Source organism: Natator depressus, chromosome 8, assembly GCF_965152275.1.
Source record: "Natator depressus isolate rNatDep1 chromosome 8, rNatDep2.hap1, whole genome shotgun sequence".
Lineage (NCBI taxonomy): Eukaryota > Metazoa > Chordata > Testudines > Cheloniidae > Natator > Natator depressus.
This window is the reverse complement of record NC_134241.1, coordinates 90386195-90412673: the sequence shown is the minus strand read 5'-3', so window position 1 is coordinate 90412673 and position 26479 is coordinate 90386195. Positions and strand designations below refer to the sequence as shown.

General features: G+C 40.1%; 1 protein-coding gene across 9 annotated transcripts in view; it reads left to right on the top strand.

Moving 5' to 3' along the window:
* NFIA (nuclear factor I A) overlaps positions 1-25104 on the top strand; it is a 450646-nt gene extending 425542 nt beyond the window's left edge. For all 9 annotated transcript variants that reach the window (XM_074961629.1, XM_074961628.1, XM_074961625.1 and 6 more), the window contains one exon: positions 22833-25104. In XM_074961629.1, coding sequence (XP_074817730.1) covers positions 22833-22850 — 18 coding nt within the window. In that variant the 3' untranslated portion in view covers positions 22851-25104. The remainder of the gene's footprint in view (positions 1-22832) is intronic.
* The last annotated feature ends 1375 nt before the right edge of the window (positions 25105-26479 follow it).

The following is a 26479-nucleotide window of genomic DNA, read 5'->3' as shown; positions in this document are numbered from 1 at the left end:
AACCTCTAGCTGAGTGTAGCAGTGCATGAACCTTGCAGGTTGAACACTGGTAAAGAGCCCTGGTACAGCAAACACAGTAGTGTTCTTCACACAACAGGGAACTGGCCAGAGTTGGTCAAGGAGCTTTTGAAAAGACAGAATTTCAAATGCCCTGCTTCTTTGCTGGTTTATGGAAAGAGAATGCCACCGAATTTCCTCTTAAGAAAATACTTCAAAGAAAGACGCCAGTTAAATTTAAAATCACTGCCTGATATCTCCATACTCCATTTTACATTTGATTCGTCTTAGTTAGCTTCCAGATCTTTGTTAATATAGGAGCAGATACTGACTCAAGAGGAAACCACTTCGAGGATAGAATCAAGGTAAATCTGTTCCTCTGAGAGCACAATCTAATTCCCAAAGTAGAATCAGACTACAAACATTAACCAAGGTTCTGCTCTCACTTCTGCTGATATGAGTCTAGAGTAACTCCATTAGCTACAGTGAAGTTGCTCAGGATTTGAACTGGGGTAACTGAGAGCAAAATCTGGCCTATTGAATATGCGTAATAGTCATGATAGCAAAAACCACACATTTTTACCCAATGCAGAGAGCATAGGGAAATAAAAGCTATCTAAAGAAGAAAGTTGCACCCTTTTCTCAGCAATAAGATAGAAAAAACATAGGAAAAGTACTTACTAAAAAGAGAGAGAAAACAGTCACTTACAAAATGGTAACTTTAGGGCTAGATCTGCTTGGTATTGCCAGATTTAAAGGGCTAGAAAGGCATGCTGGGAAGAAAATTCTATAAGAGGGCTGCCCTTCCCTAAAGATAATTAAGGGTGGGGTCTCCCCCAGGGAAGGGGTTGTATGTATTGTGCTATATTACTAGGACAAATAGCTTCTTTAGGTCTTCTATTATCCTCCGTTTCTTCTATGCTAGTGAATACCTTTGTATTCTTTGTTTTAAGAAAACTTTATTTTATCTTTGTAAAACATTGCCTATCTTCTAACTCAAGTTCACATACAGCTCTAACAACATAGTGCATGATTCCTTTGTCTCTTAAGAAGAAGAAAGCTAAGACTTTTTCCCTCTCCTCCTCCTCCCCCCAAAAGAAAAAAACTTCCCTGTAATTTTTCACTGGCAGCATCTTCAAGCAAAGGCCTGAGAAAAGAGATGTGCCTTTCACTGTGTCCTATAGGTTGGGCTCTGTCAGACAAGCAAGAGAAGCAAATTGTAGAATAGATTTGGGCTCTCCAGTGATAACATTCAGTCATCTATTTCTAGGGAATGTTGCACAGGTGACCCAACCGACTTCAGCTGCCTGGCAGCTCATTGGGAGCAGAAAGGCAGTCTTTCAGGTAACTAGGACCTAACTGTATGGAACTTTATAGAACAAAGTCAACACCTTGAAATGGACCCGGAGGTATAGAAAGCTAGTGCAGTTCCTAGAGAGCTGTTATTCCTGCTGCTGATGCCACCTGGCTGTATTGTATCCAATTTCCATTGGCAGGATATGGAAAAAGAAATCATTGCAAAAATGTTTCTGTCAAGTAAAACATGTAACTTATGTTATGGGGAGTAGCCATTTTGCTACTTACATGATTCCTACTTCAGTCTCACTCTTATGCCATTACAGAACGGGAGAGTACAACGACTAGTCTTATCTATGGCTGATGTTGATGAAGCTTATTAGCAACCCTCTTGGGCTCTAATGAGAGGTACAAGCTTTCCCTCCTCACACCTTTTCCTCTTCTCTCCCCTATTCCCTGAGGCTGTGCATTACCTCAGTAATGTGCGTGGCTTCTGCTGGCCCTCCCAGCAGGGAGCTTAAGGTGGCTCCCCAGCTCAGGATTCCATCGTATTAGTGCAAAGTGCTACCAGCTGCACCAGGGTTTTTCTTAATAGAGCAGTTTGTGTTCATAAAATGTGTAGCAGCAGCTTGTGAATTTTACATAACAAGAGGCACTCAGAGGATATGAAAGGCACTAGGAAAAATGTCACTTCTTTTAGTTTCCTAGGTCCTGAGCGGAACCATCACGAATTCAAGCCTGCCCTGTTTGTACAGCATTGTAGCATTCGTAGATTTGTTTGCCCATCGCTCATATATATCTGGTGACTCTACTCATATGCAAGTTAGTCTTGTCCTTCAGCCTGAAAGTAGGTCTTGTGTTGGCGCACAGAGAGAGATGAGAGAAGCCTAATTGTATGAAACTTTCTTTACACCAGTCAGCCCGCTGAGAGCTGTGTACACCACAAAGCAACTTCTATAGCTGCTGGCCCACAAGTGTTGGCTATGAAGTTCCTTGATTATAGAGGCTGCTTCCTGATTCCACGGGGGGTCTGGAGGGAGGACACCTCCTTTCAGTAGGGGCTGCACTGCCCCACAGTGCCATTTCCCAAATTCTGCCCATTGCGGGGAATGTGGAAGTTGCACTGAGTGAGAATTTGAATGAAAGGGTGGCATCACCTCTAGCTACACAATAGAATTTTAAAGCATCCAGGTCTCGCAAGCACATTCCCTTGTTTGAAAGCTCCTCTCCAGAGCCCATTCTTCTTCCAAACCAATGATCTGGGAGCTTCCCCCACACCAGTGTCAGGGAGTGAGGTTCACCTACCATTCCTGAAGCTCTGGGTGTAGAGACATATACCATAGATCTCTTTTAAGCAAGTTGGGCCCCAATACCCTGATGGGGCGCCAAGCACTGGACTCCTGGTGTAGCTCTGTTGGAGCTCCCATGAGGCCCAGCCAGGGAAAGAGAGAACAAGCTATGACAGGGAACTGCTGTCATATGTGAAGAGGCACATATGTCACATGTGAAGAGGCAGTTTCATAATCATGAGTTCTCCTTCGTTATAGGTGCTCCATTACTGCTTGGGCTGGAGGGGTCCTTTTCATTGGGGCCAGTAAAAATCCCTCCATGGCAAGCTGATCTTCCTCCGGCAAAGGCTAGAAGGGTGGTGTGCATGTATGCTGCAGTAGAGGTCTCAGTGCGGCTGCTGTCTGCGATTACACAAATGCTGTGTGGCTGCAAGCCCCCAGTGTAGTGTGGTGCAGGCCCCCATAGCAGCTATGCTAGTCCAGAACACTTTATAGAGTGGGGGATACAAAAGGGGCCTCAGAATAGGGGGTGAATTTCATCACCTTCAACACCCTCCCTGGTCAGTTCAGCACACAGAACCCATGTAATTGCGTAGAGGCACGAATTGGCATTTCACTCTGCAGGATCAGAAGGGTATACCTCCGGAGATGGAAGCACTTGTTACACCAAAAGGATAGAGATTTCTGAAAGACGTGTCAGTGCCATCATGTGGCCCTATCCTCAACATGGGTATGAGCCAAACCAGTCCAGAAATGATTGGGTAACTCCCAAGCAGGAGTATATTTTACTGTGCTTTTCTTCCTTCTCCTCTTCCTCCTCCTTGAATGCCAGGCTGGCCCCTTTCGGAGTCCAGTACTCTGCACTCCACTTCCAGTGTCCATGAAATGATTATTTACTACAGACGTAGACAGATTTCCCAAACCAAGCCATTCAACTCGATACTCCTCCCCCACCGTGCCCCTTCTCTCCATTTATAACAGCCAGGAGGCTTGTTTGGAAGCACCCCTTTCTTTTGGCTTTTATGGGTGTGACTTATGCGCCACAGCAGGGAAGAAGGAAGAGGAGTAAGTGTGTGGGTGGGGAAGAGCTGGGAAATGTAGACATATGATGAATGAGACCGGGAGTTGTAATTTCTTACTGAATAATTCTCTACAAGCTGTGCAAACTTTCTTTAGTTAAACAATTACTCTAAAAGGCAACAATTTTGTGCATTTTCATTGAAGAGCCTTCACAGTGACAATGGCCTGCGTTCTCCTTTCTAAGAACCTCTGCAAACAGCCAGCACAGTTTTCTGTCTTATGTGCAGCAGGAAACGTCCTTTACAAATATCTCATATTTCTCTCTGTAAAACGGATTTAATAGCCAACCATTTAAAATGGATTTAAATTGCCTGGAATTGGAAAGAAACTTCCCCATATGGAAGGGTCATTACATGATTCTCCTTTATGGGAACTCTTGCATCTTCCTCTGAACAAGCATAAGATACCAGCCAATGTCAGAGACATAATACTGGATCAGACAGAGCATTAGTCTGATGAGGCATGACAATTCCTGTGTTCATAGTTGCGTGCTGTATGAACTAGGCATAGAATGCACAGAAAAGGCCTCCCAGGTTTCTAGAACAACTTTTAAAACTAATAAAGGTTTGAGGGGGGGAGGAAGAGGGGTGGTGTTTTGTTCGTTTGTTTTTTGGGGAGGAGGATGAGTGGGGAGGGTTGCCATCAAATCAGTTAGATGATCCAAAAGGATTTAAAGTAATTGGTGCAAAAGAAGTTCCATGCCTCAGAACACACCTTGTGAATGTTTGTTTCATCAGATACACAGCTGACACGGTTAACTTTAATGGGGTGGTGATCCTCATTGAATTGCAGATTCCTGTGACTGACTGAAATACTACAGGGACTTCGGTAATACAGTGTGTGCTGCTCAAACTCTTTCCACTTGCAAAGTTTCATATTTTGTCAAACAGACCACACACACACACACACACACACACAAAATCATAAGGTGAGACTCCAGTTATGTCCCTCTTACTGCTTTTATTTGTCTTAGCTGATTTCCTGCCCACCCCCCCAACCTCCATTGCAGCTAATGGTGCATTGAATTAGTCTGCCTGACTGCTGCATCAGGTCCCGCATCGATTTATTGACTTTGTGAGAGTGGCTAGTACAGTAATTGTTACAAGAGCAGAATAGAAAGCAAGAACATGTCCGCATAAAAAATAGAAATGATGTTTTGTTGTTTCTTTCCTTTTTTTGCCCTATAGATCTTTATGTGTTTACCTAGCAGAGAGCACTTTACTAAAGTTAATCAGCTCCTTCTACATTATTAATTGTGACAGTTAGGGTGCTACGTGACAGCAAGCGTATTATGGAAAACACTGATCTCACTCCAGTGGTGTGGACTTGAGCAAGTTTTCTATTCCTTCTCTTATTTGATGATTGCTTTAGGGTACTACTAAATCACATTCCCCAGATTGACAATATGCTGTCAATACTGTTGATTTGAGAGTCAAGCAGAGAGGAGCACACGAGAAAAAAGAAGTGAGGAGCTCTTCAGAATATTCTAAAGCCCTGGCAAGAAGTCACTGTAACTCTGTAATGGTAACAATTATATGCCTAGCCTGATTTCTGTAAAATATATTTTGCTAGGAGTAGTTGTTTAAGATCTGCTGTTTAATAAGTGATTGGGATTTATAAAGAGGGCTAATGGAGGCCTTTAAAATCTATATACAGAATGTGTGCATATAATGTCATTAAAAAGACACCTACTGGTTTTTTACAAGGGGTTTTGGAAATGACTGCCTTTGAAGGACATTTTATGGTAGTTCAGCTTTCACATTTGATATCTATATGTGCTCTATAAATTCTACACAGTCCGACAAAACCAAATAGGTGTCACTTATGACCTGGATGGAAAAGGTCAACACTTACATGGCTTTTCCTTTTACTGGAGCATTAACATTTTTGCCATCTGCTGCATAAATATTTTAGCGACTCCTCACTAAATATTCTACAGTCAAGGATTAGGACCACACTATACTATACAGTAAAGTTCAAAAATTAAAGGCCAGGGTCTCTGCCTAGTTCTCAATGGACACGTTAACATCACAAAAAACATCACTACTTCAACTGACATCTTTTGTTAGTGGTCTCAACAGAGAGGCCAAGAAGTGAGGGAGACACCTCTACAGGTAGATTCTCTGCCCTTAACAACCAAGATAGCATTCTACAGGAATGGACTAAAACAATACTTTAATATATATTTTATAAACATAAGCCAGATAAGAGGCACCTTGGTAAGGCAGTAAATTTCTCAACTCCCAAACCCCTGCACTTCACTGAGAAGAGAGCCAGATTATTCCAAGTTAATGTAAAGAGGGTGCAGGAGGAGGGGGCAGTATCTGGGTCTACTAAACATGTTTTATGCATGTTCCGTGTTCGTGTCTGAGAGTGATGCCTGCAAACTTAAAGACATTTTGTAGTGCACATATTCAGCATGCATTTTTCAACTAGTCATAACTAGAGTGAATCAACTAGTTAAGTCATAACTAGGTGATGCTTTGGGTGGACTGCTCAAACCTTGCTAAGTTTCAGCTTTCAAACTTCAGCTGTTTTTGAAGTGGTCAGTTGAAAAAAAAGTGTTTCTAGCTGGCTTAATTTGTTTTTGAAATAGCAAAAATGCCATTATTTCACTCTCACCTAACTCAGAATCAGCTGAAGGGATTTTCCTCAAACTTTCCCAAAAAATTCCCCTATTGTACAGAGACAACTCTTGGACAGTTTAAAAATTTACCCCAAAAAGGTGAATTTGGGAGAAAATTCTGATCATGAGAAATAAAGGGGCTATAACTGAAAATATTTTGTAACCTTAACTTTATAATATGTAATATGAATAGTATTAATATCCAAACTTCCAAGATCCATGTAAAACTATAAATGCAAAATCTTCAGGTATATTCATTTTCATGAACAAGCTCTGACACTGTGTACAAATACCATTGTTTGCACATGCTAATAGATGTGACCAAATGTTTTAAGAGCACATGGTCAGAAGCCCATAGAATGTTTTTTTTTTTTGTTCATTACATATGAAAATGGAAATCACTTCATCCGTCAGTGAAATGCAGCCCCTGTATACAAATTTACTTATATTATTCTCTACTTTGATTTAGCTACAACATTGTACATAAGACAGAAGAGAGGAATGTCATACATAAGAGGCAGTGCATAGAGTTAGGTGCTTACGTATCCAGTTTGCACACACAATATTTTTTCTGTCTTTATCTGCATGCTAATTTGGCCTATGGTTTTTTTAAATTTATATAAAGCACTTTATCGTCTTTTGGGTTAAAGGTTGCTATATAAATCTAAGATATCAGTCCGTCTTTCTTTCATTGAAGTCAATGGTAGTGGGAGCTGGAATAGGTGCATCTGTAGGAGTTAGTTTAGGTAACTGCTATACAATATTCCTTGATTTTTTTTAAAAAACATCTATGATGATATTCTGCTTATGAATAATTGTGTGACACAGACTGGATAACTTCCGTCTTTCACAGTGAAGTTAAGACAAAGGTTAAAATTCCCATTTTCTTTGCAGGAAAAGACTGAGAGTGCAGCTCTACTGTGAAAAGTGTCTCTGTAAAAATTGCATCGTGTGGCTCCCTATTTATTATCTCTGAGTGATCCCAGAGAAAATGTATTCCATTTATAAGCACAGAGATGTTTTATTCTAACTTACCAGACTTGAAAGCTCAACCTGGGGTATGTAAATCAAGCTATGTTCTTTCTGGTTCCTCCAAAAAAACAAAGATTCTGCAGGCTAAATTCTTTCCTCGCTTATACCTCTGCAGCTCCACTATCTTAAAGTTCTGCACTTTGTGCCCCCTGTGTAATGCCATTGTCTCCAGTTGGAACTATATTAACAATTGTGTTGATACTGCATGAGCCAAACTAGGATCCAGTTCATTCTCCCACAGCACTGTTTGCTCTTTCAGGACTGTAAGGAGTAAATGCAGTAAATATTTAAAAGAAGGAGCTATGATTCCAAATACAAGTGAGGAGCCTGCTTATTGAGTACAAGGGTGCTACTGTTAAAAAGTGTCTTTTCATTGTAGAGCTGCACATACAGTGATTCAAAAACCAGCAAAGCGGAACCTTTGCTTTAAAGTTCAGCATTTACAGTGGGAATTTTGTCTATTTTCTCTGACAGTATTAAGTAAATTGAAATAGCTTAGTTAGTTATTACTGAACTTGATAATTAGTATTCATCCATTTCCCCTGCTATATACGCAAATATTATGAAACTATGATAATGAATCAGGAAACTGTCATATTTTGACTTTTAATGATTTGAAATCTACCACTAGTTTTACTGGCACATCATAATATGTTTGAAAATCACTTATCATGGGCCAAAATTCCAACCCAGTTAGTCAGCCATATCTAATACAGTATTTCTTCATTCAAAGACTGGGGATGTACTGAACATCTTTCATATTCTTTAAGAGAAGACTCCCTACTCCTTAGTCCTCAATATAGTTTTTTTCCTCATCTCAGTCACGAAGATTCTGTATCACTGTGACCTTTGTTGGCCAACGAGAGCTGCATTGGACTTTATTTGACCATGTCTAGTTGGGCCAGATGGTCTCTGCAGTGTAATATGAGATGTTCCTTCATCCATCTCTGAAGGCTGAGCATGTTGCCACTGCTGTTTCAGCAGACCCAGGGAGCAAAACACTGATCCCAGGAATTAAACCTAGGTATTGTGCATGACCTTGAACTTTTCTCAGAGTAGTTTTTTCAGTTTAGCAGGATACAAGTTGAGTTCTGGGATGGAATCCAGATCAGTGAGTGGTTGTGTCACTGTCTGCCCTGAAACCCTGGGTGCCTTAAATGCTCTGCTGCTGTGGCTGACAGCCTGGACACCGACTGCCTGCAGATAAGCATGAATGTCACACCCTGAGTGCCTGGGAGCCCTACATTCCTGGATCAGCAGCTTTGACTCCAGCAACCTTCCTATAAGCACAATGGCAGCCCTCTGGTTTCCTTCATCCTTGGTTACTACTTGCAGGGTGACTCCAAGACACCCCTGTCCTGAAATTCCCCCAAAAGTCAGTCCTGAAGTGTCCAGCCCTCTCCTGGACCACGCAGAGAAATAATAAAGTTTGTTTGCGCCATTAAAGAGACCCACACACATTACAGCTTATTAACTTACTTGTGATAGGTACACGCTTCCCTTCAAGCACAGCACTGAGTTGGTTTATAGTAAAAATAAAACAAATTTATTAACAGTAAGAAATACGCTAAGTAATGCCAAGTAAAAGAAATAAAAATCAAGATGGTTACAAGCAAATAAAAGTAAAAATATGCACTTAAAGGTCTGAAACTTAATCTAGCAAGATAACAGGCTTTGTTCAAAATGGTTTCTTTTGCCAGTCTTCCTTCTTACTGCCATGGCTGACCTTCCCTCAGTCAGGACCTTCCACAGAAGTACAAGGTACTGGGTTCCCTTGTCTTCCGAAGGGGAAAGATCTTTGCTTAAGCAGATTTCTCACCTATATTCAATCCCCAGAGTCTTCAGTCCCTCCCTTAGTTGAAGGACCCAGCTTTCTCAGCTTGCAAGAGCTCTGTTGCCTTGCATCTGTTTAGTGATGAACACCAAAGATGGCCTTTGGCCTTGCTTCAAAAGGCAGGATGACCTTACGCTGTTCTTCCAGTCCCCGCCTGATTTCCATGTAAATGGGGATTCTGTTGTTTTGGGTCATACCTTATGTCTTCCCTCCTGCCTGGGTAAAATCTAATTCTCCCTTTGTTCGGTCACAGTTTGTAAAACACAGTATCCATGAGTATTCATAATTCCTTATATAGTGTCAATACATATATTTTCACAATGATATTAATCACCGGTGTGTCCTAGGCTTTCATAAAACCTCATTTGATACACTTTTATAATACAGTAACATTATAAATTTGAAACTCAAAAAAGAGTCCTACAAAAAGTGGAAACTAGTTCAAATTATGAAGGATGAATATAAACAAATACCACAAGCATGTAGGGACAACATTAGAAAGGCCAAGGCACAAAATGAGATTAAACTAACTTGAGACATAAAGGGTAACAAGAAAACATTCTACAAATACATTAGAAGCAAAAGGAAGACCAAGGACAGGGTAGGCTCACTGCTCAATGAGGGGGGAAAGACAGTAACAGCATGTCAGAAGTGTTAAATGACTTTTTTGTTACAATTTTCACCAAAAGGTTAGTAGCTATCAGAATCTAACATAGTGAACACCAGTGAAAATGAGGTAGGATCTGAGGCTAAAATAGGGAAAGAACAAGTTAAAAATTACTTAGACAAGTTAGATGTCTTTAAGTTGGCAGGGCCTGATGAAATGCATCCTAGAATACTCAAGGAGCTCCTGAGGAGATATTTGAGCCTTTAGCGATTATCTTCAAAAACTCTTGGAAGGCAGGAGAGATTCCAGAGGACTGAAAAATGGCAAATATAGTGCCAATCTCTAAAAAGGGAAATAAGGACAACTCAAGGAATTACAGACCATTCAGCTTAACTTCTATACCCGGAAAGATAATGGAGCAAATAATCAAGCAATGTGCAGACAACTAGAACAGGGGCAGGCAAACTTTTTGGCCCGAGGGCCACATCTGGGTGGGAAGATTTCATGCAAGGCCATGAATGTAGGGCTGGGGCAGGGGTTTGGGGTGCGGGAGGGAGTGCATGGTGTGGGAGGGGATGCAGTGTGCAGGAAGGGGCTCAGGGCAAGGGGTTGGGGTGCAGGAGGATGTGGGGTGTGGGGGGGGCTCAGGGCAGGGATTGGGGTGTGGCATGGGGCTCAGGACAGGGGGTTGAGGTGCAGGAGTGGTAAGGGGTGCGGGCTCCGGCCCGGTGCCACTTACCTGGAGCGCCTCTGGAGTGGCAGTGGTGCACACCTGAGCCAGGGCAGGCTCCCTGCCTGCCTGCCCTGGCCCCGCGCTGCTCCCAGAAGCAGACAGCACCATGTCCCTGCGGCCCCTGGGGCAGAGGGCTCTGCGCGCTGCCCTCCCCTGCAAGTACCTTCCCTGAAGCTCCCATTGGCCGCTGTTCCCCATTCCCTCGTCAATGGGAGAGGCGGAGGGGAGGTACCTGCAGGCAAGGGCAGCAGACAAAGCCCTCTGCCCCCCCTCCCCCGGGGCCACAGGGACATGGTGCCGGCCGTTTCCTGGAGCGGTGCGGGGCCCGTGGCACCATAAGGGTGGCAATGCCGCTAGTTTGCCCACCCCTGAACTAGAAGATAAGGTGATAAATAATAGCCAACATGGATTTGTCAAGAACAAAACATGTCAAAACAGCCTAATAATTTTCTTTGACAGGGTAACAAGCCTTGTGGACGAGGGGAAGCAGTAGATGTGGTATATCTTGACTTTAGTGCAGCTTTTGATACTATTTTGCATAACCTCTTAAAAAAACTAGGTAAATATAGCCCTGATGGAGCTACTGTAAGGTGGGTGCATAAATAGTTAGAAAACTGTTCCCTGAGAATAGTTATCAGTGGTTCACAGTCAATCTGGAAGGGCATATCAAGTGGGGTCCTGCAGGAATTGGTCTTGGGTCTGGTTCTGTTCAATATCTTCATCAATGATTTAGATAATGGCATAGAGAGTACAGTTACGAAGTTTGCGGACAATTCCAATCTGGGAGGGGTTGCAAGTGCTTTGGAGGATAGGGTTAAAATTCAAAATGATCTGGACAAACTGGAGAAATGCTCTGAAGTAAATAGGATGAAATTCAATAAGAACAAATGTAAAGTACTCCATTTAGGAAGGAACAATCAGTTGCACACTTACAAAATGGGAAATGACTGCCTAGGAAGGAGTGCTGTGGAAAGAGATCTGGGGGTTATACTGACTAACAAGCTAAATATGAGTGAACAGTGCAATGCTGTTACAAAAAAAGCAAACATCATTCTGGGCTGTATTAGCAGGAGTGTTCATTGAATCATAATCATAGAATATTAGGGTTGGAAGGGACCTCAGGACACAAGAAGTAATTCTTCCGCTCATGCATCTGACGAAGTGGGTATTCACCCACGAAAGCTTATGCTCCAATATGTTTGTTAGTCTATAAGGTGCCACAGGACTCCTTGCCACTTTTACAGATCCAGACTAACACGGCTACCCCTCTGATACTCTTCCGCTCTACTTAGTGGTAATAAGGATTCAGCTGAAGTATTGTGTCCAGTTCTGGGCACCACATTTCGGACAGATGTGGACAAATTGGAGAGAGTCCAGAGTAAACCAACAAACATGATTAATGATCTAGAAAACATGACCTATGAGAAAAGACTGAAAAAATTGGGTTTGTTTAGTCTGGAGAAGACTAAACATTCTTTATCACTATTGACAATGTCACCATCCTCTCTGTTGCTCAGGCCTATGGCTTTATGGTCATCTTTGTCTCCTCCCTCTCCCTTGCCCAGTGCACCCACTTCATGTCAAAATCCTGGTGCTTTTCTCTAGTTAACATTTCTAACACCCAGCCCTTTCTTTCTGTCCACACTTCTACAAGGTTATCTCACGTCTTGATTACTTAACCTCCTTCCCCTGGATGCCCCGACACCCATATTGTCCTTCTGCCAGTCCTTATAAAACGAAACAGCTAAGATCGTCTGACCTGCCTGAGTCCATCCACTGCTTTCCCTTTTCCTACTGCATCAAGTTCAAACTTCGTATCCTTATTTTCAAAACCCTTCACAACTCTCTTCTTCCCTGATTATCTGCTTTGTCTCTTATTGTGACGATCATGCCTCCTTAGCTCTCAGCGATGCCAACTGTGACTGCTCATTTGTTCGCTTTTCCTCCAACCATCTTTGTGCTCTCATCCATGTTACTCTTACACACAGAACTCCTTCTTTAAAGTAGTCTGCAAGCCCTCTGCTCATTCAAATCCCTCTTCATGACCCACATCTGCTGTGATGCCTGCAAGAAATCAGTAATGCCTAGATCCAGAGCAAAAAATACCCAAATACTTCTTTAACGCTCTGGTTGTGCACACAGCTAGGTGATATAACCATGAGATTTTAAGCTCCTCATGGCCCATACCATGTCTTTCTATGTGTTTGTACAGCACCTCGCACAACGAGGCCCTGATCCTGATCAGCGCCTTGGGATGCTACTGCAATATAAAAATATTCTAAAATTATGGAGTCCAATCATCAGACATAAACACCCCCGTCCTGTCCTCTCATCACACGCACACCACACACACACCCCTGGAACATTCAGTCCCAGAGAGGAGACACTATAGGGTTTTCAGAGGGATTTGCGTTGTGTGCTGGTTTTAATAGGGATGCAGGGGGTTTACCCTCCCTTCCAGTTTACACTACAGGTTTTTTTCCCCCCAGATACAGCTCTTGGGTTGTCTCTCACATGACACTCTCCCTTTTCTCCAGAAGATTGGCAATAACTAGCCTTTCTCCTAAGTACTGTCAAAGCCAAAAGGCTGAGGGCTTGCCTGCACTGGCAATTAAAAGCGCTGCAACTTTCTCTCTCAGAGGTGTGAAAAAACACTCCCCTGAGTGCAGCAAGTTTCAGCGCTGTAAAGCACCAGTGTAAACAGTGCCCCGGCGCTGGGAGCTACGCTCCTCGTTGAGGCGGGTTTTTTAGTGCGCCGCAACCACACAAGGCATGTTAAATTGCTGCAGCAGCAGCCCTTCAGCGTTGCCAGTGTAGACTAGCCCTGAGTCTTTGTAGCAACTTGCAGGCAGACAGAGGGTAGCCAGCTCACCTCAAACACTTCTGTCTCTCCCTCCGTAGCCCACCTCTGGACTCTGCACGTTCTCCTTGGCTCAGTAATATAATCTCATTCTCCATCATTGCTCCCAGTTGGCACTGAGCAGAGGAGTGAGTCCCAGAGGCAAATCTGTAGTATGTGTGTGTGTTTCTAGGCTGCCAAGCCACAAATATAACTTGGGAGGCCCTGACTTGGTTTGTGTGTGTGTGTGTTTTCCTCTAATTGTCTAAAGCAATAAAAGTAAAGAAGTTTAGATAAATCATGGATTTTAAGGACTTTGTTCCTGTAGTCCTGATATAGGCAAAGCTCCCCAGACTTCAATGGGAGCTTTGCATGTCTCAGGACTGCAGGGGCTGGCTTAAATTGAATAAAACTGTGCGTACAGTATAGGGGGCCTGGTAACAAAGAATTTTGCAAAAAATAACAAGAGCAGGGAGTACAATGAAGAACAGAGAGGGTTACAGTGTGGTGAAAGTACATGCTGGCTGTTATAACACGGTAAATTATGTCCCTTTAAAAAGTAATACTTTAACTGTAGATCTATATAGAGATAATTAAGAAGATATTGTTCCCCTTCTTTCCCTCCCTCCTTCCCTCTCTCTGCAGCAGTTCTGTGGAAACTTTTAATACTGCAGCTTGAAACTTGGGCCTCTGGGTCTAAAATGCCTGAGAAAGCACTGCAGGCTCTAACTGTAAAACATTCCTTCGGCGGGCCCTGGAAACAGAGCGAGCTAACGCAGGAGAGGTTCAGAGAGATCACATGTAAATGAGGGCTGGCTATAGACTCCTGAGAAGCGTTTTATTTAGTTTAAACCTGAACTTGAACTTGCAAATGTGTTCCCGTAGAAGTGGACAGAAAGCATTGCTCTGTATAACAGGAAACCATGTTGCTGTTAGTACAGTACCAGCACTAAGGGGTCGGGGGGAGGGGGAGAGAGGGGCCAGTGAGAAATAGATTTCTATCCCACACTTCCCTGCATATTTAATTTTGGGTAGAGTGCAAAGTGACTTGGAAATATATTCCTGCTGCATCAAATTGGAAGATTACAGAACATCCCTCATATAATATGTAAGAGGGTGTTTAGTAATTTTAAGGGGCAAAATCAAAGATATTTTGATTAAAAAGCCGATAAGCTCATAATGGTCTTAGAACCAGGAATTGTTCCTATTGAAATGTTATAAAATCACATCATATTGTGTTTTGTGATCACAATATATATAGTGCTCCTTTGTGAGTTTGTTCTATATCAATATGGGTAGATGTAAATCTACATATATGTTTTATAGCAAAAGGGGAAGGAAATAGGTAGGATTTAATTAAATAAATGTTAAACTACTATTCTCCTTTGGTAAATTTTAACTGTATCTATGGTAGAATAAGCCTTGTGGAAATTTATAGGTGACTGGTAAAGCTGATAGCATTTAAAAAACGTTTACATTTTAATCCAAAATGTTTTTTTTAATTATGTATTCACTTCTTTGCTAAAATTAGTGTTTTGGATTCTTGGTTTTCCTTGCAACAATTGATATATGTAAAATAGAAGTGTAACTCATAGACTCCAGGGTTGCTGGCATCTTTAACACAACGGTGCAGTCGACACCATCTACAGGACCCGGCATGCAGTGTTTCTGTTCAGTTCAAGTGAAGTGTTGCTTACTTGAACTATTATTAATGGGCCAAATTATATTAAAGATGAGGGCAGCTGCAGGCCACGTTGTAGAACCTTGCAGGCTATATTTGTCTGGTAGGTCATGCTTTGGTAATCTCTGAGTACAACCAAACCATTTTTAGTCATCAAATCAGTGTTTTTAATGAAAGTTTGAACTGGATGGATGAAAAAAATGCTTCTTTTGGCAATAATGCAGGAAATATCCACATAGAGGGTCTTTTGGTGCAAGATACTTCAGTGTTTGCTTTAACATCCTTTTTTGTTCTATGACTGTATGTAAAGATGACAGGGCAATGCGGTGTGGCATGGCTCGAATCCCCTTCTATGCGTCTGAAGTTTACCAATGCAGAAACCACCATCGGCTTTGAAAAGTAAACAGCTGGCTTGGCTTTGTGTGCTGTATTTTAGATTAGGGATGTCTGGCAGATTTGAGATGACTTTAGCCTGGACTGTTTGGAATACTACAAAATCATTTTTTAAAACGTGTTTAAAGTTTGTTCAAATGTCTTCGCTGCACTGCCGCCACCAGCAAGTCTGTTTGTATTCCAATCAGAAAACTTTATGATAGCAACAAATATTAGAGAACCCATTGGAAGTCTCTGAAAGATCTCAGCTCGCCTTAATCCCTTTGCTGTACCTCAGATCTCAAGTAACTTTCATACTGTGGGCTCACTTTAATGGATAGAATCTATTTTTCATGAAAAAGCAGGAAGTAAGCTGTCTTTCGTAAAAAGATTTACAAAATGTAATCATTGTTGAAATATTCTCTTTGAACTGCCTTGTCTGCAGGGGTGTCTGGCTCCCACTACCCCCATTTCTTTAGAACACCCTTACAAGTTCTTCTAGTAGATCAGGTACACTGGTGGTTCAATTCTTTGATGTCTTGAATGAATGAAAGAAAAGCATAATAAAAGAGAGCTGTTGATCAAGCATAAAATACTCTTTAAGCTGACAGAATGGCAGAGTTAACACATTCTAAGCTGCTTTTAGTTTTTTCCTTTTTTCCTTACATTTTCCTGTGCTTTGTGTACAGTGGGGGTTTTTATTTTTTGAAAAGCCTCTGATCTATGTAGTTAGCCGCCCGCTAACAAAAACCAAAATGGGATTGTTTCTTTCTCTCTCTCTTTCTCTCTCATTTGCTTGACTACTTTTTTCTTCTTCTCCTTCTTCTTCTTCCTTTCCCCCACATCCCCCCCATAAACTGGTTTGCGGTTTAGCATTGCCGTGGTCAGCTTTCAGTGTTTGCCATGAAGTTTAGAAGACCTACTTTGCCTATTTCAAAGTCAACTTAGTAATAAATAAAAGGGCTCATTCTCTTAACTTTTTAGAAACGAGGTAAAAAAGTCAAACCTCTCTGTTTCACAAAATGTTACCAAAATAAAATAAAACAGAACCCTTGCCTTGAAAAGCAAAAGTAAAACTAAAATAAAATACAAATGGATTTATTGTGCGATCACTTTCTTTTAGTTAGAGTCAAGGAATGGGGAACCTTTTCTTCTCGTAGATCTAATTTAGATCTTAAGTTACCATACATAATTTATACATCATATTCAGAGTGCCTGGTCTGCCGGCTGGATTATATTTCAAACGTTTGCCATTGATAAGTCTTTACTGTATTATATTCAGACTAAATGTGAATGTCACAGTTCAGTCAACCTTTAATCCTCTGTTCTTCAGGTTCTGAAGGCAGGGGGTCTACAGCTCAGAACATTGCTTTATGCTTAAGAAACATCTGGGGCCAGCTGGGGCACTCGCTGAAATGTTCAGATGTCTGGCACAACAGCAACAGTTACTGCATTAGTATGTTTGTAAAAGATTTTGGAGGGGCTAGGGTGACTTTAGGGGGTAAAAGCACTAGTTATTCCCAACCTGAGGTTTGAACCAAGCAGAACTCTTAACTGAAGTAAGTTTGTTAGTCCCAAGATAGTAGTGGTTTGGACTCCTATGCATTTTTAGTAGTCAGCCGCCAGAAGTCCATATTACAAAATTATTGCACATAATTCAATACAGTTTGCCACAGTTGGCATTCTCACAAAAGTTTTTGGATACAGAGCTACCGTACACCTCGCCTAGAGAGTTATGCCCCTCCAGGGAGGATTTTTATCTTTTTGAGGCTGTGCAAACACGCTTGTGCTGGTGGGTGGCCTATACTGTACTTATACTCTGGACAACCAGAAGATTCACTCTGTTTACTTCCCTTTGGGGATGACCAACATGCTGTTTCTGTCCCTTTTGGTATTTAGTTTTGGAACATTTAATCACTGAATAATTAATCCCAGCACTAAGAAAAATAACTGCCATGGGCACAAAAATGACCTCAGAATATCTTTACTATTCACCTGTCAGTTTAGACACAGTGGGTCTCCGCATGCCTGGTGAAACCCTGTTGAAACCAGTGGGCCAAATCCAGGCCTGGTAAAAAGCGGGTGCATCCCCATTAACTTCAGTAGATCTTCAGCTGCTTATGGGGAACGTTGTTCACCTTTGAAGTTTCATAGAACATCTGATTTTGGCCCTGTTCGTTTGAAATGCCCTACTGTAAATGAGGGTGTTACTGGGAGCTCTAAATCAATGCCAGAAAATCACTAGAACTAGTGCACTGTGATGAATTTTCACAACTGTTTGACATTTGCAGCTAAGATTCAGTACTGCTACCCAAACAGCTTCCCCATTTTGGGGGACAAGTTTCTATGGCTATAATTTTCATTTAGGCTATATCGATGCTAGACTTTTTTTCCCTCACACATTCCCACCAGCACAGCTCTTCCAGTGGTAGCAACAGCAGGAATGACATCACGTTGGTTAAAATATTGATGCTCGCTTACACCAACACTCAACTGTCCCTACCACCAGTGGAGTAGCACCAGTGGGAATTTTTAAAAATGGGTCTAGTGTGGACAAGGCCTTAGACATAAATGGATTATGCGGAGAAAAATCTCCTGTGTGTGGAGTTAGTCAGAGATTTAAATGTGTGAATGTCCTCAAATAACCTATATAGCCTAGAGAAGTAAGCCAACTGTCACACCCAGTTCTGGATTCCACATTAACCACCTCCTTCCGCAGTGTTAAACTTTGCCCTCAAGGACTTTTGTTTAACTTTTTAATTTGAAAACCAGATACTGCTGCTTTACAACCTCCACTTTTTGCTTTAAGTGAAAGGCCTCATTGTTATTTCAGGAAATGTTCAGGTAGAAGTAATCCTAACAAGTTTTTGTTTGTTTTGTTTTGTTTTAAAGCACACAGAAAACGCTTATGGTTACGTTTCAATAAATCACATAGGAAGGCTGTATTGAGAAGATTTTAATAAACTTTGGGCCTGACTCTATATTTCAGACCCAGGCAAAACTGTTAGTGAAATCTGTGAAGTGCTGTCTGCTTTTCTCTTGTAAATATGCCAGTTTCCAGTGCGTTTCCTAGCTGTTCTTTCCAGTACAAAGGACACAAGTGCCAAAAGTTGCTTAAGGTTTTGTGTCTGTGCCTGTGCTATCTTCAGAATAGCATAAAAAACAAATAGACTGGCACTATCAAAGAAACATAATTGCCATTTCAGTCTTCCTGTTTAGGATTCAGTCAAGTAGATATTGTTTATGGTTCATAAAACCTTACTAGTGTGAGGATTCTAAGATACTGGCAGCGTAAAGCTTCAACTTTCATGGTGCTGTAAATTAGGGAAAAAAAGTGTGATAATACTCCTCCGAGAACAGTAAAATAGAGCTCCGCAATGGTTAAATGGAATTTTATAAGCACATTCGGTGTGGAACTGTTTTGCATTACATGAGTTGAATACCTTAGAGATGACACACATCTGCAGGCACTTTATTAAATCCTTAGTCAGCACTTTTCAACCTGATGAGATTACTTCTTCATTTGACTGGAGAAAGGAAAGCTAAGATCTTGTACTGGACTGCAGAATTCTTTCTGATGTTTCACCTTGAACACTAGAATAGGACAGTGAGATACTCTGTAGGTCAATACAGAACTGTAGTATATATAGCAGTTCTGTATTGACCAGTTCAATATATAGAACTGACTATATAGCAGTAATTTTACTAAGCTAGGACCTTTTGGGCCAGTGGATTCATTTAACTCTAAACTCCCCACTGCAGTATGTTTTTTTAAAAAAAATAAATATGGGTCAAAGCTAAATGTTTGCTTTTCTGGTAAAATGCACAAAGATAACTTCATCCTGGTTGTGATATTGAATGCAATTTAAATGGAGATGTAAAATTAAGAAAAGAAATACTTTTGTTCCCCAGCTGGATGCAGTAGGTTAGCTTGCAGGACATGAAAGAAGGATGAAATGTAGGCGGTAGCCGGAAAGCATAGTCAAGCTTAAATTATGTTGGGGAGCAATAGCAAAAAATTCCATACGTATAGATTTGGGTTTGTTTGTTTCACTGCGCCTTTTAATCATACAGAGAACTCTGCAAATCACAGATCTCAGAGCTGCATATTCTGTTATGTGCTTCATACACATTTTTCATTTTATATGTTGAGGTCTGCTCCTCCCTTGCAGTGGAAGTTTCCTAGGTGAGTCAAAAGGATAACTGAACTCTTCAAACATAATCCAAGAAGATTTAAGCTCATATGTAATGTTTGGGGGACGTGGGTTCTTAATATTAAAAAATTGTCTAGGAAAAAAAGGATAATTACTCATGTGTATTTCTGCTGTAAAATATAAATTAAAATGGTATCTTGAGAGCAGTGCAGGATCTGATGACAAAATGCACTGTTTCAATCTTGCTATTCTGCTGTCTCAGCATATAAAATATTTCATCAAAGAATAGTTGCAAAAATAGCCAGTGCCATGTGGATGTGTTTGTCATTTGAATTTCTTATTCTTAAAATGAGCTTTTATGTGAAGGTAATTTGGATTACCACGTCACTGGAAACAAGTTTACAAAAATATGTTTCAGTTCAATACTGAAAGAGTTAATTAAGTTTTTCCTTGGTATTAAGATTGAACTGTGTCTGCAGGAGTCATATTGACACCCCAGTGCATGGTAACTCTACTCCTTTATTGACATGTTGCTAGTCAAGAGCACAATAGCACTCTGTGTCTGCAAATCATTGGTAAAATCATCTCAAGAAAAAAAAGTTTGAAAGCCTAACGCTAGACAAAGGCACAAGAGCTGCACTGCGCAGCTAAAAACTTCAGAGTCAGCAACTTCTATTGATTAAAAACTAACCTTTAAAGTAACTCTCAGAGTGTGTGGTTAGCATTTAAATTTAAACATGTCATGAGTTGATTTGTGTTACAGAATACCAACTCAGAAGGAGTTACATTCACATCAGATTTTTTTTTTCTAATTCCCTTAAGCAGCTAAAGTATTTCATGAAATGTCAATAGGGCAGCAGAGGAAAAAAAAGGGGGTTTGGGGGGGAGCGGGGGGGAAGCAGAACTGAGTCTTGTAGTTCCTTTTCCCATGCAAATATTCAGCCCCAAAAGAAAAGTGTGGGGAGTGAAACACAATAATTAGACCTTTGTCTAACTTTCCCAAGTGCCAGAGAAAGACAGATTAATTAAATATACAACAGTGTTAGTTTTTGGAGTGGGGGTCTCTCTTGCTGTGTAGGTCATAAATTAGGCAGAATAAATACTTCAATGTGTTTGCAGTGGGCCTGCTACGTCAGAGCCACTGGTAGGTTGGTGGGAGGAGAGCAGAGTGTTTCTTGCTAATGATAGTCACGTCTGGGTCTGTCTGGTTGCTCCTAGCAACCAGACATGATGTAACACCAGGATGAACTTGAACTTGGGGGACTTGAAAAGGGAACAATAGACCAGAGCAATCAATAAAGCCTATTTCAGTGAAGGATTACAGAGCTGCTCTGGGGTAACCTTGTCTGCAAGGCACACACTGAATAGTAAGATGTGTGAAGAAACTTTTTGCTTTTTAAGAGGAGTGCAGAAGCATTGCAGAATATTTTAGTAATGCAGTGAGTAGCAGGGAGAAATGTGGTATAGAAAAGTGCACCCCCTGCTGTCCAAAATGTGCACTAAGAACCATTAAAAGAAATACTGCATTTAACTGCGCTGAAGGAAGATTAGGAGTTTCAAACTGGTTTCCTTACACTTCAGTAATTAAAACTCCAGACCACTTTAGCACCCCAATAATCCAAATCCGATCTATTAAAAATGAGATGTCCAAAGACGAGAGAGGCCTAATCATGATGCCAGTTTAGCAGAGGTCTGGACATACTGCACAATTACTGCTTTTTTGAATGAGTGGAAGGTGTTGATGTGTATTTGCCAGAGCAGTTTGCCTTCCTGAGTTCTTTAAAGCAAGTGGTTAACAATAACGCACATCTGAAAACACAGGCCATGTATTTTTTAAAAATCTGCTTTTGAAATAAAAGTCTACTTGCGAGGCCAGTAAATCTTACCCCAATGTATATAACTATCATTTTGCTGTTTATCCGTGTGATGGTAGCCAACTGGACCTCTGCAATAAAAGGATTTTTAACTATTTGAATGATCAAGTCTGAATTTTAACCCTTTTGCTCCCTGCTATGCACTTTCACAAAGCTCATCCTTGTCCATTCAGACCATTCTGAAAGCTATAACATTTGTATTATGATTGTAAAACAGACACGTAAAGTTCAGAACAACTTGATAATTGTGATCGTTATGATACCATCCGGGGGCCAATTCCTGCTTGCCTTATCTGTGCGCGTAACCCTATCAAAATCAATGGAACTGTTGAATCAATAAGGAGAGCAGGATTTGGCACTGCTGTTAAAATAAAATAATAAGCAGTGGCTACATGAACCCTGGAAGACTTTTTTTCTGTTTATAAACCGTGTGTATGAAAACTGTTTCATTTAATTACCCAACCTGTCTGAGTACGAATACAAAATTCCTATGCAATAGTTGAAATAGATATGGGGATGGTATGTCTGTGCTCAGAAAGGGGAATGAAGGAAGAGCTAGCTAAGGAAGTGATTACTGACAACATTTCTCATACCATATTATTTATTTTATCAGTTTCTATAGAGCCTACCACCATGGCAAGAACATATAATCTTGAAGTCCAGCCTGGTCCTTGCCTTAGGGGCCTCTATAAATATTAATACATAATATTGTGGCTGATGTACTATAAATCACATGAAATGCTGGAGGAAGAAGGTGGTAAAATTTGTCATCAGTATGAATGTGTTCAACTATGCATCTCATATGATATGACAGGAGCTTATATAAAATGTAGATTATCAGCAACAAGTCTCTCATACCTGAGCCTTTCTCATTATGCTCTTTTACCTTAAACTATAGTTACTACTTGTTATTTTAATACCCAAGAGAGCAGTACACATGCAAATCCACATTCAGTTTACAATCCCAGGATCTGATACTGGTCTTACTCATATCTGTTTTACACTGGTGTGAATCCACCAGGCCTGTTCTGATCTCACTTATCCCCATTTTACCCCAGTGAAAATAAAGCTACACTGATTTTAGTATAGCTACTCTTGACTTACACTAGTGTAAATGAGATGCCCATGCAGGCCCTAATGGGCTTATTCTGATCCTGTGGAAAAAGTTGCTTTCTCTGACTGGGGCACTTCGGTTTTCCTTGGGGTCAGGACCATATCATCTTCGGAGTGCTAAAATCAGCCACACTGAAGTTCATAGGAAAGGGTGAGTGGTAACAAGTCCGTGCAATTAGCTCAGTTTGTCAAGACCTCAAACTCTGTCCCCCTCTTTCGAATGCGAGGATCGCAGTGCTATTTGCAGCTCCTTCCAAAACATCTGAAATTGCAATCCGCTGAAAGGTTTTCTCTCTGTTTTGCAGTCCTGGTACCTGGGATAAAAGTCACAGCTTCCCATCACCCACCGGACAGACCACCTGACTCCTTCCCAACTCCGTAACATGGAAGCAGCAGCAACACCGTGCAGTTACTTCACGTCAGTGGAAGGAGAGATGAACAGCTACCGACAGCAAACAAGTAGTACATGGAAATGGCAAATGTTATGGTCAATGGCAAAGGCCATAACTTCTCTGAGATTTTTTTAGACACCTTCGGGACTGTTGTGATTTCTCATATGGTGCTGGAAATGGTTGGGCTTTGTAATTTTTGAAGTGTTTCGTTGGTAGTGTAAGTATTAGGTGACACTGGGTAGAACTAGCCTCTGCTGCTGCTTACTGACTCGCTGTTGTAACACACTTTCCATATGGAGCCTAACTGTTTTACAGCATTTTCATTGATTTTTTTTTTCCCATGCAGGTGTGAGACTTCTTGAGAAATCATGAAACACACTTAAACTGTAACTTTTGTAGTAGGTGAATTCTGCAATATATAAACGTACAGGACAGACATGGGGCATGTTTTTCTGTAACAGATCGGGGGGGAAATGCAGTTTTTTTGTTTTGTTGTTGGTTTTTTTTTTTTTTTTTTTTTTTACAGTTAGATACATAACATGAACAATATGAGCATTGTCAACAGGTTTTTTTCCACTCAAGTTGCAGAGTGATTTAAAACATCAAACTACTACTATTCACTAAAAAAAGAAAAAAAGGAAAAAAAAGAAAAAAGTTTGAAATGCTGCACTTACATAACATTTTTTCAACAATTTTCAACAATTACACAAAAATTCATGCAGAAATGGGGAAGTTGGTCTGTTTTGACAGAAACTGACAGGAATCAAAACAATCGAATTTTGAATTGAGTAAAGTGCAATTTCATTGGATAGCTAAATATCTTTGTAAGATAGAGATTGTTGAAAATTCTATTTTTGTTTTCCAAGTCCTTCCACCCCAGGACTCTAAAGTATTGGGGTAAAAAACAGCCTTGCAAGAAAAAGGGGAGCTATTTTTGCTTTTTATGTTTTTTATTGTTAAACTTGTATCCCTTTAAAACTGAAGGAAAATTAAAAAAAAAAACTAATGGTGCTTTTACCACAATATGTTAACTACATTAAATGCTAATTAATCATTTTCTGTTATCAAAGCACATAACTAAAGTGAAATCATAATATCTGTTAATTTTATAAGCTAAAAGTCACTATAATGGATTATGCCAATTCTGACAAATTTTACGTCTTTCCGGCAATATAGGGTTTATCAGTTCTCAAACACCTTGGGAATCACATAGACCGGTCCAGAAATTAAAACACCTTTGTGTCCCTGAACTGGTACTTTTTCTGGACTACAAAGAAAACAATACAGAAACGAATGCTGATGTGACAACTTAACGCTAGTTCAAAGCAAGGGCACTTGCTGAAAAGAAAAAAAAGTTTGGACCCCAAACGTCCTGTATCTTATGTACAAAAAAAAAAAGAAAAAAAAGGAAAAAAAGGAAAAAAAAAAAAAAAAGAGTGCAAGTGATTTTTCCTATCAGACAGCGGAGCATCCCTTTGCTTCACCTGTGACTTTAAGAAGGTTTCCTATACTATACATATATATACGTTCTGGTTGGCAAGTCCAGCTAATCAGAGAAAGTCTCTGCATGTTCTAGTGTTAGTAACTAATTTTTATATAGTTAATGTAGGGTAAAGTAGAGTGCATTAAGACACAATATTGTAATCCCTATTCCAGGCACTTGCCTTTAAACTATGTTTGTATGGCCCTTCAGAAGGGTTTCTACTACTGTCCTATACAATCAAGTAACTGAAATTCTTGGGAAGACACTTTGCTCCTCATCTTTTCCCTGAAACAATGTTTGTTTTTTTTTCTTAATTTGCACGAAACAAAAAAAAAAACACAAAAACAAAAAATTCCATATCAATGTGCCTTGCCCTGGATAGCGATTATTTGTGGAATTGTTGCACATGTTCCTATATTGAAAGGGGTTTTTCCCTAGTCAAGCATTTGGAGACACTTTTTGTAAATGTGACTTTTATGTCAGCCATTGTCAGTTTCAACATCTAGAATTAAATAGAATGTTAGTTGTTCCACAGATAGGAGTAGTGTTTATTGTCCTGTATGGTCAGTGGCAGTGCTATTCTGAGATCTGTAGATGCTAGATTATCAGTATTTTTGGATGTTGCTGCATTTTACATTTTATTTGGAGTCTTCCTTTTGTTTTGTTTTTCCCAGATATATGAAAATATGCAATACCTGCTTATATCATGTAGAAAAGCTTAGCAATTATTAATTTTTCTTTTATTTTTTTTTATTTGACCAAAGTTGGTGCTGCACTTGACGCAGTGTGTTTTAGGTGTTTGTCTTTGTACTTATGTGATTTTGAATGCACATGCAGGAAGGGCTCTTCTTAGAGAAGCAGTCAAACTGTGAAGCACTAAGCTGAACCCTGCTTCAAGCAATTTTTGTTTTACAATTGTTCCTTTCACAAGCAAGCCTTAAAAAAAAAAAAAAAAAAAACTTCCTTTTTCTTCAGATCCCACACCCATTTTTATTAGCAGACTGCAATCAAGCCACATTCAACAAAAGTATATAATGCCCATTTTTATATGCACGTTTTTAAACTTCCAAGTTCTGAAAATTGTTTACTGGTTATTCTCTATTTAAGGAAAAAAATAAAATGTTTTGGATTTTCATATGTGTCTGATAAGTGGTTGAGTAGTCATTTTGCTCTGTTGTATTGTGTGATTGTTAGTATATGGTATCACATCCTCTAGCCAGCATCCTTTGCCTTCCCTATAGCACTTAGCTGGGCATTACTTTATTAAGACATATGTGCACTAAAAAAAATAATAATAAAATTAAAAAATAGCAGCTTTCAGTGCTTCACAGTGAAGGGAAAAAAGCCTAGACAAACATTTTGTCAGAACCTTGCTATAAGCCAAGGTATTACCAGTAAATTGGTTGTATATACAATAAAATTGCACCCTTTTTTAAACAAAACAAACTTAAGCAATAGTTTGGGCAGTTAGTTGTTTTTAGTGAGCATGTTGTAGTCATGGCTGCAAAGAGAGAGAATTAAACTGCCCACTCAGAAGATATGTAATTTGTATGTTGTATAGTTTTATTGAGTACACTGATTTATTCTACCCTATTTTATAATGCAGGACTTTTGTAATGTTGTTTAAATGAGGACAAATTTCTGTCAAATTAGCTTAGTGGAATTTCTGATTGTTCGTTATAAAGGCAGCGTTCATAGAATTGCTTTTTTTTTCCCTTTGGGAACTGGATTTAAGTTAAAAACTTTCCTGTTTCCGTTTTGTATGTATTTAAATACAGTTATTTTTCTTCTCTCAATGGTATAGCATATTCCTATGCTTGAGAAGTATAGGCTACTGAAGAACCATTGTAAATGGACAGTACAGGTATGCTGTATTTTTGAAGGTATTTTGTCGCATTAAGTTTGATGACGCTAAAGTTAGGGAATTCTGATCAGAGTTGCAGAAAAAAATGTTTTAAAGGCTTTAAAACATTAGGTAGGCGGTCAAGGGTGTTAATCAACAGTGGTTGTAAAGTATTAAACACACTAAATTAAATTTTTGTTCGCCTTATTACCATGCAGAAAACACAGCAGTTCA